Source organism: Vipera ursinii, assembly GCF_947247035.1.
Source record: "Vipera ursinii genome assembly, chromosome: 4".
Taxonomy (NCBI): Eukaryota; Metazoa; Chordata; class Lepidosauria; order Squamata; family Viperidae; genus Vipera; species Vipera ursinii.
Genome location: NC_139514.1, coordinates 85014028 through 85027581, shown reverse-complemented (window position 1 = coordinate 85027581; position 13554 = coordinate 85014028). Strand labels below are relative to the sequence as shown.

The 13554-nt window shown below is 37.8% G+C and overlaps 1 protein-coding gene across 3 annotated transcripts in view; it reads right to left on the bottom strand.

The window, feature by feature from the left end:
* EIF5B (eukaryotic translation initiation factor 5B) overlaps nt 1–13554 on the bottom strand; it is a 41568-nt gene that overhangs the window by 25272 nt on the left and 2742 nt on the right. Inside the window, exons 2-5 of one of the 3 annotated variants that reach the window (XM_083362960.1) lie at nt 5769–5894; nt 4890–4974; nt 1281–1920; nt 487–713 (exon numbers count right to left, since the gene is read on the bottom strand). In XM_083362960.1, coding sequence (XP_083219086.1) covers nt 487–713; nt 1281–1920; nt 4890–4974; nt 5769–5894 — 1078 coding nt within the window. Of the gene's footprint in view, nt 1–486; nt 714–1280; nt 1921–3434; nt 3568–4889; nt 4975–5768; nt 5895–13554 lie in introns of those variants that run through there. The other 2 variants (XM_083362961.1, XM_083362962.1) reach the window with 2 other exon arrangements.

The following is a 13554-nucleotide window of genomic DNA, read 5'->3' as shown; positions in this document are numbered from 1 at the left end:
TGGACTTCTGGAAGCGGCGTCCAAACAGAGAACCGGTTGTTCATATATTTGAATCCCACCACTGCTTCCAGTGCACATGGTTGGAACTTGGCATGATAAGGTTGTAATGCTGCACACCTTCAGTGGGGAGTCTGATTTAGATTTCACTTTAAGTAAATGTATACAGCATTGCATTACAAATATACTAACATGTAATTCAACAACAAAAATCAGGATTAATTATACCAATAGCTTAATGATTTTCAATACAGAAAAAAAAATTACATGGCAAAGGATCTGAGCAGTGGTGGGATTCAGCCGGTTCACACCACTTCGGCAGAACCGGTAGCTAATTTTTTGTTGCCCAGGTCCGGAAGTGGCATCTACACAGAGAACCGGTTGTTCACATATTTGAATCCCACCACTGATTCTGAGTATCTTTGCCTTTCAAAGCCAAAAACGTAGAGACAAGCCAGTCTTCTCAATCTATAGGAAAAAATGTAATACCTCTTCTTTACGTTTGGCTTCTAGCTCTTCAAGTTGTCTGATACGTTCTTCTTCTTCCCTCTTTGCCCTTTCCTCCTCTTCTTTCAGTTTAGCCAAGGCTTCTTGCATTGCTTTAACTGTGGCCTTACTGGGACCTTTTTTTTTCTCTTTCTCCTTTTCATCTTTCTCTCCTTTCTTTTTCTTTTTGTCTTTATCCTTTTTCTTTTTCTCACCTTCATTATCATTAACTAAAAAAGAAAGTTAATTGCTGAAGCACCAGACATAATTCTGTATAAAAACTTAAAAAGTAACAAAAGTTAGGCACGCTTAAATACTTGGTATTTAATAAATTGAATTGAATAAACTATCAGGTCAGCAATATGAATAACTAGGCAGCGTTCAATTAATTTTAACCACAGAATAGGTTTAAAAAGGTAAGTGATGAGTCAAGAATGAGTCCAAACTATAATTAGTGCCATTCATTAGGTTACACACTGAAACCTGCAAAATTCTAATAACCAAAAAAGGACTATAAATCTTCTTCCTAAGTATGTCTTTCACAAGCAAACCCAATTTCTCAATGTACATATAAAATCAGAGTGGTATCATTTGCTGATGGTCAAATGTGAAAAGATTTGAGGATAGTGCTATAAAGACCGATCAACTGTATATGTTAATATTTCTTGGCATATTACAAGACTAAACGCTTTAATAGTCTGCTCTGGGACACTTTTATCACTACTTATTTTGTTGAGAAACCAAGTATAAAATTTTTTAAAAATCTGCTTCTCACATATTTCCCAAATGTTACTAACCTTCTGCTACTTCTGGAGTCTCTCCCTTTTCCACAGTGGCAGATGTTGACAGCTGATCTGATGCAGTTCCTTTGTCAGTCTTCTTCAGCTTTGCCTGTTCTTTATTAGCTTCCAAGTCTTCTTTTTCCTTCTGTTTCCTTAGTTTAGCCTTCTCCTCCTCCCGTTTTTTCTTTTCTCGTTCTTTTTTTTCTGCCTTCTTCTGAGCCACAGTTTTGATTTTAAATGAAGAGTTATCCATGTCATCTCCGCTTTCAGTCTCAGCCACTAGTTTTGCCCTCTGGTTTTTCTTCTGCCCCTTTTTTGCCTGTGAGCCTTCATCCAATTCACCTTCATTTTCACCAGACGACACGTATTGTGCCTGCTCTCTGCTCTTCTTCACAATGCCAGCTTCATCTTCTTCAGAAAATTCGTACTTATTACCTGATTTCTGAACTTTTCCTTTCCTTTTTTTCCATTCAAAATCATCATCATCACTCCCGGAGAGTAGTTCTTTCTTGGGTTTAAGGGACTTTTTAGATTTTTTTTCTTTGTCCTCCATTTCTTCACTGCCATCTTCCTCCTCTAAGCTAGCCATTTTATTCTTGCCCTTCTTCTTTTTATCTTGTTTTGACAGGCTAAATTCTTCATTTTCATTCTCTACCTGACAAATTTTTAAAATAAATCAGAAATTGAAAATAACAATAGAAACCTGTATATTTGGTTTGCAATCATTTTCTGACTATTGACCATAAACAAACAAAAAGACCTCTCAGAAATATACTTCCTTCAATTTGGTTGGGAGTGGTGGGAAATCTGAACAAATGCTTCAGATGCTACATATAATAAAATCTTGTTCAAAAAGTGTAGAGAAGTTGTACAATAAATTGTGCTTTTTGCTAAAGATTTTGCATTTGTAAGTTTTTCTGCATGTGGCAAAGGAACCATCAAGCACAGCACTGTATATGTGAACCTTTTCCTGTCTGGACTGTATTCAATTGCTCCTGAAAGCACATTTCTTTGAAATATAATTTGATAAGTCTTAAATTAATAAGATTATTAGGCTGTTGTTCCTTTTCCTGGTACTGTTGTCTTGTACAATGTGATAAAAATTCAGTTTCAATAATACACCTGATTAAGTTCATATTGTGAGAAGGGAAGGAACGTAGTTGCAGAGAGGGGAGGAAGGAGGGCGAAATTGAACCCAAGACCATCAACAGCAGAACCAGGCAGTGAGTTAGGAGGGGTGGGGCAGAACAACCTTAGCAGTGGTCCGCAAAGAGAATGAGGGCAAGCAGGCACACACTTTCTAGAGCCAGACCCAAGATCAGCAAACACAATAGTACTTAGAAGTAGTATAAGGAAGGTATCTGTAGAAAGGATATGGGGAGAGATCAGCAAAGCATGAATTAAGTCCATGAGGTAAATAAGGAAGGAAAGAGGCAGGCAGAAGAGTTGCAGAATTGGGTCTAAAGCCAACGGCAGCAGCATTAAAGACAGGATGGCTTGTGGACAGGATGGAACACATCAGGCAGAAAGACACTTGAGACAGTTGCCCTATGAGGGAAGCAGGGAGTACAGAGATTACACAGCTGGAAAGACATAGGTAAGAATGTGACAGTGTTGGCTTCTAGGCCAATAGCAGCAGGGTCTGGAAATAGTCTCAGGAATCTTTGGACAGGATGGCGGGCAGCTGGGCAGCAATAGTCTGAGGCAAGTATTATAGAAGAGAGCACTGACACCTGAAGCTTGTAAAAACCCTTACATTTGCAACTCTTCCAACAAAGCTGGACTATTGTCAGAACTTGGACCAAACTGACTGGCTAAGCCAGCAGCTAAGCTGTTATCTTCCCCTTTCTCTGACTGCCCGATTTCTCCTAATAATCATCTGGAAGACAACAGCTACCTGGACAGGCTTTCAAAAGTTGGCAGGAAATAGCAATTGCCTGATAAGGTGAATGGCAGCATAGAGCTCTGTTTTGCAGTATCACTCTATGGCATCTTCCTGCTACACCACATTCCACCCTTCTCAAAGATCCCGTTAATTGAATTGAGTTCTGCCACCACTGCTTGCGTTTGGAACAACTCTGCAGAACACCTACTTGTCTCCTATCAGTCCCACAACCTGTGCAGCCCCAAGCCCCCTCAGAAAAGAGTTGCCCAGTCAACTTAGTGCACCTTTCTTGACAGTAGCCTTCTTCCTGGTCCTTTTTTTGCTTGGCATATCTCCCCTGGCTCAAGCCCCTCAAGCCAACAACCTGCTCCTCAGGGCATTTCTTTGCTCCTTCCAGCAGCTGTAGCCCATCTCTGAGGGTCTTTCAGGGGAATCAGCAGGACATGGATGAGGATCTGGGTAGGGGTTTTTTCCCCAGCCCTGCATTCCTGAGGCATGATTGGGTACAACTGATAAGCATGAGTATAGACAAGAACTACTATAAAAAATTAAATGGGAAGGCAGGGGATGAAGCTGAGCTCCCTCCTTTAGGGTGCCATATCTGCACCAGCCAGGCAATGCATACCCAGACCTACTTCTCAGGAGCAGAACACCTACAGCTCCATACAGGACTACTGCGCTCCCTGGCAAGTTCAAATTGGTACTAAATTCTGACAGGGCTCTAATTTTACAGGCATAAAGGGGATAAAGAATGGAAAAAGGATGCCATTTAATCTAAACAGATAATTGCCAGATAATCTTAAGAAAGGTTTCATTAGCATCTTCAAATGAATTCACCCAATGTCATTCATCATTTATTCACTGGAAATCAAGGCAACACAAAGTTTCAGACCTTTGTGAGAAGCAAAGGAAATGCAGCTGAATCATTATGCTTCAAAGATCAATAGCCAATATCCAAATACCGCATTTCCTAATATTGTTAGACTAAAATATAACTTTGGTTACTCTATAAATATATCAGTTGATTTTGATATGTAAAGGAAATTGAGATTTAGGTTGTATTCTGATACTTTTGTGTATCTGGTTATATGGACTGTAAGCAAACATCCCCACTGGTGAATATAAATATCTCTGCTTTGGATATAAATGAAATATATGGACATTCCTTAAGCATTAAGACTAATGGGATTGAGATAAAATATAAATTAATCTTGGATATATTTAAAACATCTTATTCTCATTCAGTCATACTGCTTGCATCACTTCTACAAGGTATTAACTTTCTCTGACAAACACAACCCTTAAAATTTTCATTGTGTATATAATTTCCTATATCAAATGATTTTCTTTTCTACTTAAAATGGGATATGTAGAAATCCATTTTGTGTATACAGAATATGTCAGAGAAAGTTTAAAGGATGGATACAATCACCTAACATTGTATAATATTGTGCAATACTGAAGGCACAATTTACAAATAACTTTGAACAAGAATGCTAATATCTGTGAACTATCCAACAGCTTTTTTTTACAATGAAAGTGTTAAAAAAAGCCCTTTTGAGTAATCTGGTCAAATGTTTTCGAGATGTTCTGCTCACAAGATAACTTTCCACACCAGTTTCCAGGCAAGTGGGTAAATTTCAGTGTTATTTATACATAGTGTTTCCAGATGAATTAATTTGACAGAAAAGACACACAGTATTTTAAAGCTTTGAGCACCAGTTTTGCAGTATTTTTACCTTTGCTACAACTGGTTCTTTTTCAACTCTCCCACCTTGTGTTTCTAGAGACAGCTCTTCCAACTCTTTCAAGATATCATCTTCACTGCAATAAGAATGACATTATTTAGATCCTGTTTATACACTAAGAAAACAGAAGTCAATCTTTGGGTAAGTCTGATAACAGAATAAGAGAATAAAAGAGTTGAAAGGGACCTTGGTGGTCCTTTAATCCAACCCTCTACTCAAGCAGATGACCCATTTCAGATAGTGTTTAAAGTAGGGTTGTTTAGCAGTCTAAATCATAACATTCCTTCTCTTTCATCTTCTTGAAACTGCCCAAAACATTGTCAGGGAAAGAGAGATAGAGGAGAGGGTGAATTCTACAGTATATACCCTGCCATATTTTATTTTCTAAGCTAAAAAGTATCATATAAACACATAGCAAGTTAATGTATCTATGAGATTGGCACTCTCATGTTCCTTCATCTGGAAAACTACTTAAGAAGAAATTTAGAGCAGTGTGCCAGTTCTCATATAATAGTTGGACAGTGAAACTAAAAGGAAAATGATAGTTTGATGGCCAATAGCACACAGGTGAATAGGGAAGACATTTTGTCTTGGCTTAACAACTCAGTAGGATGCCACCAAAACATTTCTGCAAAATGTTGCCATTGCTGAAAATGCCAATGAAACTAGAGATGAAAAACTAAATTTGGTCTCTATCATCCTTATCACAATTCTCTTTGTTATCATTAAATGCACTTGTACAAGCTTTGACTCCAAATATAGCTTTTTAGCTCCCATCTCCATAACATGCTACAAGGATATTCACAAAGTTTGCTTCCATGCATCTATCCTAAATTGTATCAGAACTATAAGGATAAGTTTCGTACTTACTCATAATCCTGTTTTTTCTTTTCTTTTTTTTTCTTGCCTTTAGATTTTTGAGGCTCTTGTTCCTTGGCAGCACCTGCACCCTCTATTTCAGCAGCAAGGGCATCAAGATCAAGATCATCCTTGGCACTAGAACAGCCCCACAAAAAAAAGAAAAAAATTCAAAGTCTAACAAAATGTGAAATGTATCTGATACAGAAGTTCAAATTTGTACTTTCCAATACTAGCATTTTAAAGAAAACTTGTGCTTGAGTCTGGGAAACTCTTGTTTTAATAATTATTTCAGCATTTTACTTCTATTCAAGAGGCCCAAATCTAGCAAATCTAGACCTTGGCTGGATACACAAAGAAGTTATGTATTGTCATTATGTTGATTATTTAATGCAACTCCTATTTTCTCTGCTTCTTTTCCTCTACTTCATTTCTCCTTGAGGAAATCCCAGCTTCCATGTCCTGCTAAGTACAATTTTTCAGGACTGCAATTTCACCTGTGAGGCACCATTTATATTTGTTCAAGCAAAGAAAAATCTAGCTAAGAAGTTTTCAGCAATAATAATAATAATAATGAGGAGGAGGAGGAGGAAGGGATCTTGGAGGTCATCCAGTCCAACCCCATTCAAACAGGAAACCCCAAACCACTTCAGACAAATGGCTGTCCAGTTTCTTTTTAAAAATTTCCAGTGTTGGAGCATTCACAGCTTCTGGAAGCAGGTTGTTCCACTGATTAATTTTTTCTAACTGTCAGAAAATTTCTCTTAGTTCTAGCTTCTCTCTTTGGCTAGTTTCCATCCGTTGCTTCTTGTCCTGCCTTCAAGTGCCTTGGAGAATAGCTTGACTCCCTCTTCTTTGTGGCAGCCACTAAGATATTGGAACACTGCTATCATGTCCCCCCTCGCCCTTCTCTTCATTAAGCTAGACATACCCAATTCCAGCAACTGTTCCTTGTATGTTTTACCTTGATCATCTTTGTTGCTCTTCTCTGTACTCTTTCTAGAGTCTCAACATCTTTTTTACATCGTGGTGACCAAACCTGGATGCTGTATTCCAAGTATGGCCTTACCAAGGCATTGTAAAGTATTATCACGTGATTTTGATTCTATCCCTGTTAATGCAGCCTAGCACTGTGTTGGCTTTTTTGACAGCTGCAGCACACTGCTGGCTCATATTTAAGTGACTGTCCACTAGGACTCCAAGATCCCTGAGCAAGGTTCCACCTATACTATACCTGTGCATTTTGTTTTTCTTGCCTAAATGTAGAACCTTACTTTTTTCACCACTGAATTTCATTTTGTTAGATAGCGCCTAATGTTTAAGTCTGTCAAGATCCTTCTGTATCTTAAGCTTATCTTCTGGAGTTTTGGCTATTCCTGCCAGCTTGGTGTTGTCTGCAAATTTGATGAGCGGGGAGCCGTCATCCCCTCATCCAAATCGTTGATGAAGATGTTGAAGAGCACTGGGCCCAGAACAGAGCCCTGGGGCACCCCACTACACACTTCCCTCCACGAAGACGCAGTTCCATTGAGGACTACACAGAGTACGGCCGGTCAGCCAGCTACGAATCCATCTGGTGGTGATGCTGTCTAACCCACATTTTTCTATCAAATAGTATGATTGGATATTATTTTTTAATTAATTTTCCACTATTACAATAATATCTTTAAAAAGCAACGTGGCGTCTGGGTTACAATAGTTCCATTTCAGACAAATACATATTATTACAGATCTCCAAGTTGTTGTAACTATTCCCTCTCTCTTATTTCCTTTAATACATATTATCTCTCATCTAAATTAACATACTTTTCATTGCTATCCATCAGTCATTTAATAGTCTTCTTATATTTATCAATACCTTAGTATATTTTATATTTTAACATTCCATTTTTAAGATATCAAAACACCTTATATATTTTTGTTTTAATTTTACATTAAGATTAAACGTTTAAAGTTTCTCATTTTCATATTTGTAAATAACCTCCTTTCCCTTTACAGTTTTTTCCAATACCTAGTAATGTAAATACACTTATTTATCTCATTTTCATATCGACAAGTTAGTAGTACAATATAAGAATGGTAGTCATTAGAATACCGATTGCAGGGAGGAAGAGGAGGACAATATTGTTATCATTTATAATTTCCACATATTAAAAGTTAACCAAAATTTCTCCATTTCAACATTTAATGCGTCTTTTCATGTTACTACATCCAAGTATATTAATTACATTGTATCATTCTTAACATATATACATCTTAATCCATTTCATTTAAAGAATTCAGTATTTCAATGTTAGTATTCATACATCTCTATTTTTTATTTTTTTAATTAGTCAATATTTTTATCTATTCATCACAGCAATCTCTCACAATCCAAGTACAATCCTATCTATTTTGGTGTTATCTATTTCAGGCCTCTTAAGTATGTCCATATTTCTTCAATCTTATTCTTGCTTTCTTCCTTTGCAATACCATTTTTCGCTTCTTTGCCTCAGGGTCATCAAAGCATTCTTGTATTGTTGTATCATATTTAAGTAGCCCTCCAGTCTCCATTTTTGAAGGATTGAGGGGTCTGTTAACACCAGATCTTCTCATTATTTTCCCCTCTTGGTATAGTTGCGCTGGGCTGAATAAATTTTTTTCCATCTGTTTCTCATTTTTGTCTTTGAAAATCTGTGTTTGTTGAGTAGTTAATTCTTCTGCCAATGTATTTGATTCTTCTGCTAAGTTCTGTCCCGATAAAATATTGGTTGTAGTCACAATTTGAGTTTGTTTCTTCAAGATACTTTCTATTTCTTTTCCAAAAGCTCTTATTTCATCACCAGCTGCAGAAAGGAACTGATAAGGATATTTCCCACATAGCATAGATTTTTTTTTGAAACTCTTCCATGGTGGAATTTTACATCTGGTGTTCAAGGTTAATCTTATCTTATTTTTCTTTGTTTTCTTAATTTTTTTTAAAAGAAAATCAGATTGCAATTTCAGGTTTAGCCGCTGGGTGTCCCCCAAGCGCTTTAAAAATTCCTTTCTTTTAGTCCGTTTCTTTTTTAAACGTTAAAAAAAAAAAAGAAAAACACCCGAGCTTACTCGCCACTTGTTTGAAGGGAGGGTTGAATTCCCCCCTCCCTCTCCACAGGGGGGAAAGCACTTAGCAGTTTATTTAGGTGAAAAGAAGATGATTAAGGTATAAGAGAGGAATCTTAACCCCGTCTCTTCCACGCTGCTTTAATGTTGCCTGATGGTAAATTTGACTTCGGCTGTCTGCAGCCTAGTAACTGGCCATATATCTATGGCCAGTCTTTCGTCTGCCGGTATGAAGGGAATGCAGGCACTAATGGGGGAGTTGCGGCTCCCCCGCGTTTCTGCAAAAGCCCCTTCTTTCTGGTCACCCCTCCAGGGCGACTCTTCGGCTCTTTTAGGACCCCCCCAGCGATGTGAAACTGGACGTGGAAGACGAGAGCCATCCTCCAGATGTCCATGCCAACTGGCTCGGCAAACCGGAAGTCTATATTATCTGCAGCTTAAAATAAAGGCTCCTTTGAGCTCCTGGCAATTTTGTGGACAATCTGTATACTTTTCTTGACAACAGTGTAGTCTTTTTCCAGAGTGCTTTTTTTTTTTTTGCTTTTCCAGCCCAAGGCATTCTGGTAGTCAAGTACTAAACAAGACCAAACCACTTAGCTTCTCAAGATCAGCCAAAGTCACTTAGTTGTTGTCTTTAGTTTTTGCAATGTATAAAATCACATCAACTTCTATTCTTTCTCCACTAACATATAGTTAAAAATTATCACAGAATGTATCTAGCAAGCATCTTCTGTAATGGACATTTGCATTAGAAAAACATTAGAATGTGTATCATTTAGCTTTTTCAGATAAATATGACATAAAAGTGTTTGAAATAATTCCAATGGAAGCCCTTATACTTAAGAAAGTTCAACAGTGTAAAAGAAAAGAAGGTGGGATAGGGATGGAATGAGACAATAATTGAAGAAAAGGCTTCTAAACTGAGAACTTTGCTCTAAGACAAGGGTTCGACACTTCCATCAGGAAACCACGCCCACCCTATTGCCGGCAATGTAGAAAAAGCTCCGATACGTTGCACGACGTCATGTGACGTCACAAGTTTGACATGTCTGCTCTAAGATAATAAATCATTCGACCTGGAGTTCCTTGTCTGTTTTTAAAACACAAGACATATTGTTAAAAAAAATCTAAAAGTATAAAAGAGTTCTGTCCCTTTTTCTTTTAACATCTAATAAAAATGCAGTGTAATGTAATAAAAATCCTTTAAGGCAGGGGTGTCAAACAGCCGGTCCATGGGCCAGACGCATCATCCGGAAGCCACGCCCACCCCATTGTTGGCAATGGCAAAACAGTCCCAATACATCTCATGACATCACGTGACATCATGAGTTTGACATGTCTGCTTTAAAGTTTAAAAGGATTAAGTTCATGTTTAATTTATCAAGTTCATATTTAGCAGATATCAAAGATCTATGTAAGGAAATATAATCATTCTTTAACCTGCTCCTCTAAGAATTTAACTTTACTGAATTGTTTTTATAAATATGTGATAAGACCCTGAAAAAATATTTCAACAGCTTCTCATTATCAAATACAGTACTGAATACAGTTGAAAACTGTTAATACAAAAAAAATCACTTCTGTCTTTTGCTTAATAATTTTTTTATTTTTTGCCATATAAACTAGTATCACTGAAGCATTGTGTCAACGCTGCTAAGATTGAATGTTCCCGCTCTGACAACTGATGAAAATGCAGCCATTTTCTCTTCTTCTTTAATATGCTTTTTCTGGTATTTAGAAATTGTGGGAACCGAAGGACAAGCTGATAACGTTTTGGCAGCTTGAGGAGCTGGGGAGAAAGCCTGCTGGAGAATGTGATTTATGACAGCTCATTGGGGGTGGGAATTGCACTTTGTTACTTTGTATCCAGGGGGAAGGGAATTTAGTTTTAGGTTCAACTATGTAGTGCTAATACTTTATTTCCCGAATAAAATGTTCTTTAAGGAAAAATTCTGCCTCAAAGTTCTTTTGATGGGCTTCATCTATCAGAACCATGACACACCGCTTGAATTTACAATTGTGTATAAAGATGAATAAAAGTATAAAAATAATATTGCTAGAAACAATTTCTGTATATTCTGTACTGGTAGATCTCAACTTACAACTATAATTGAGCCCAACATTTCTGTTACTAAGTGAGACAGATGTTAAATGAATTTGGCCTCATTTCACAACCTTTCTTGACACAGTTGTTAAGTGAATCTGGCTTCCCCATTGACTTTGCTTATCAGAAGTTTACAAAAAATGGTCACATGATCCTGGACCCTGCAACCGTCATCAATATGAATCAATTGCCAAACATCTGAAGTTTGATCTCATGACCAAAGGGATGAGGCAACAGTCATAAGTGTAAAGAATGAACTTAAGTCACATAAGTCACTTTTTCAGTATTGTTGTAACTTTAAATGGTCATTAAATGAACTGTTGTAAGCCTATGGCTATCTGTATAGTATATACTATTTTTACCTTGACATTTTTAGTAGTTTCTGTAGTTTAGAAAATCTGATCAAAATCACAATACTTCTTGCATTAAAAATTACCACATATATAAATCTCTTTCTCCCAATCTTTCTATAAAAGATATTTATATTTAGGGAGAATATGTTATTGCCTAGGAAATATTAAACCAATTTCAATATCCATATTTTTCAACAATTCATTGAACATTCCAGCTCTTTAACATTGTATTTTAGTTTAGTTTAGTTTATTAATATTTCTATACCGCCCTTCTCCCGAAGGACTCAGGGCGGTGTACAGGGCAAGAATAAAACATAAAGTTACAAAAGTTAAAAAGTTATTAAATACATGCCCATAAAAAAATAATAAATACATTAATAAAACCCCCAATAAAATGATAATAAAAACCCCAGCAATCCCACCCTCAGGCCAGGCCGGCTTGTTCGAACAGGTATGTTTTCAGATCGCGGCGAAAGGAGCGAAGATCCGGCGCCGTCCGGAGCTCAACCGGTAACTGGTTCCATAGCTCCGAAGTGCCCACAGAGAAAGATCTCCCCCTGGGGGCCACCAGTCTACATTCTCTGACCGGTGGCACCCTGAGGAGTCCCTCTCTGTGGGAACGCACAGGGCGAAGGGAAGTTGACGCCGGCAGCAGGTGTTCCCTAAGGTACTCCGGCCCCCTGCCATGTAGGGCTTTAAATACCATAACTAGGTACTTTACAAATGAGAGTATTACTAGATAGCATTAATATTAAAATGTGAAGAAAAAGACATATGGCATATAGATTTCATTAAAAACTCAAGCCAAGAAAAATATTTTTAAATGGTATTAAAAATAAAATCTATAAACTCCATTTTTAAATATAGACAGATTTAAATTAAAAAGGAAGAAAAAAAGGGACATGAGGGAAGAGGGAACAAAAGGAAGACTATAGCCAAAAAGCAGCCATATTTTGCCGTAGTTAAGGACATACCGTATTTTCCGGTGTATAAGACGACTGGGCGTATAAGACGACCCCCTACATTTCCTGTTAAATTATAGGGTTTGGGCTATACTCGCCGTATAAGACTACCCCTCTTCCAACGCACACCAAATAAAAATTAAAAAACATCAGATTTGATTTTAATATGGTAATTTTAATTCAAATGCTTATGACATGCAGGTGCTTAGTAGGAAAACTGTCACTTATAAACATAAGGCTGTTTGTCATCAAACATGTAAACATAAAACAGTGCAAGTGGATTAAACTATAATAATAATAATAATAATAATAATAATAATAAGAAGAAGAAGAAGAAGAAGAAGAAGAAGAAGTAGTAGTAGTAGTAGTAGTAGTTGTTGGAGGGGACCTTGGAGGTCATCTAGTCCAACCCCCTGCTAAGGCAGGAAACCCTATACCATTTCAGACAAATGGCTGTCCAGTCTCTTCTTAAAAACTTCCAGTGTTGGAGCATTCACCACTTCTGGAGGCAGGTTGTTCCACTGGTTAATTGTTCTAACTGTCAGGAAGTTTCTCCTTAGTTCTAGGTTGCTTCTCTCCTTGATTAGTTTCATCCATTACTTCTTGTCCTGCTTTCAGGTGCTTTGGAGAATAGCTTGACTCCCTCTTCTTTGTGGCAGCCCCTGATTCCAGCAACCATTCCCTATTTTCCTAATTCACTTTTTCACTTTTCCTAATTCACTCTACAGCTTTCCCTGTGCAGAGCCTTAAGTAACACAAGCTGCCTGCAATTAGTGCAGGTTCGCATCCCACCAGGCTCAAGGTTGACTCAGCTTTCCATCCTTACAAGGTAGGTAAAATGAGGACCCAGACTGTTGGGGGCAATAAGCTGACTTTGTAATAATGCTGCTAGGGGGTGAAAGCCCTAATAAACAGGCATATACACAGAATGAAGGCTATTGCTAAGCACATTGATTTGTGCTTTAAATTGTAAGCCACCCTGAGTCTTCAGAGAAGGGCAGGATATAAATGGGATTTTTAAAAAAAGACCAAATGGGAGATCCGCTCCAGGTTTTCCAGCCAGCCCGCCCAGTTCCTGAGTCAAATGTGTCCTTAGAGCTAAGCCACTGCTCTGACTGCTGCCTTCCCCACCTGCCTTTCAAGTTGGGATATACTACAGCTGCTCTTCAACTTTAGAAGAAAAGACGCCCAGACCCCAGCCTATAAAAAATCACAGACTGCAGCTTCTTCTCCAATTGGTCCCGCTTTCCCTGTGCAGACTAAATGGGAGATCCGCTCCAGGTTTTCCAGCCAGC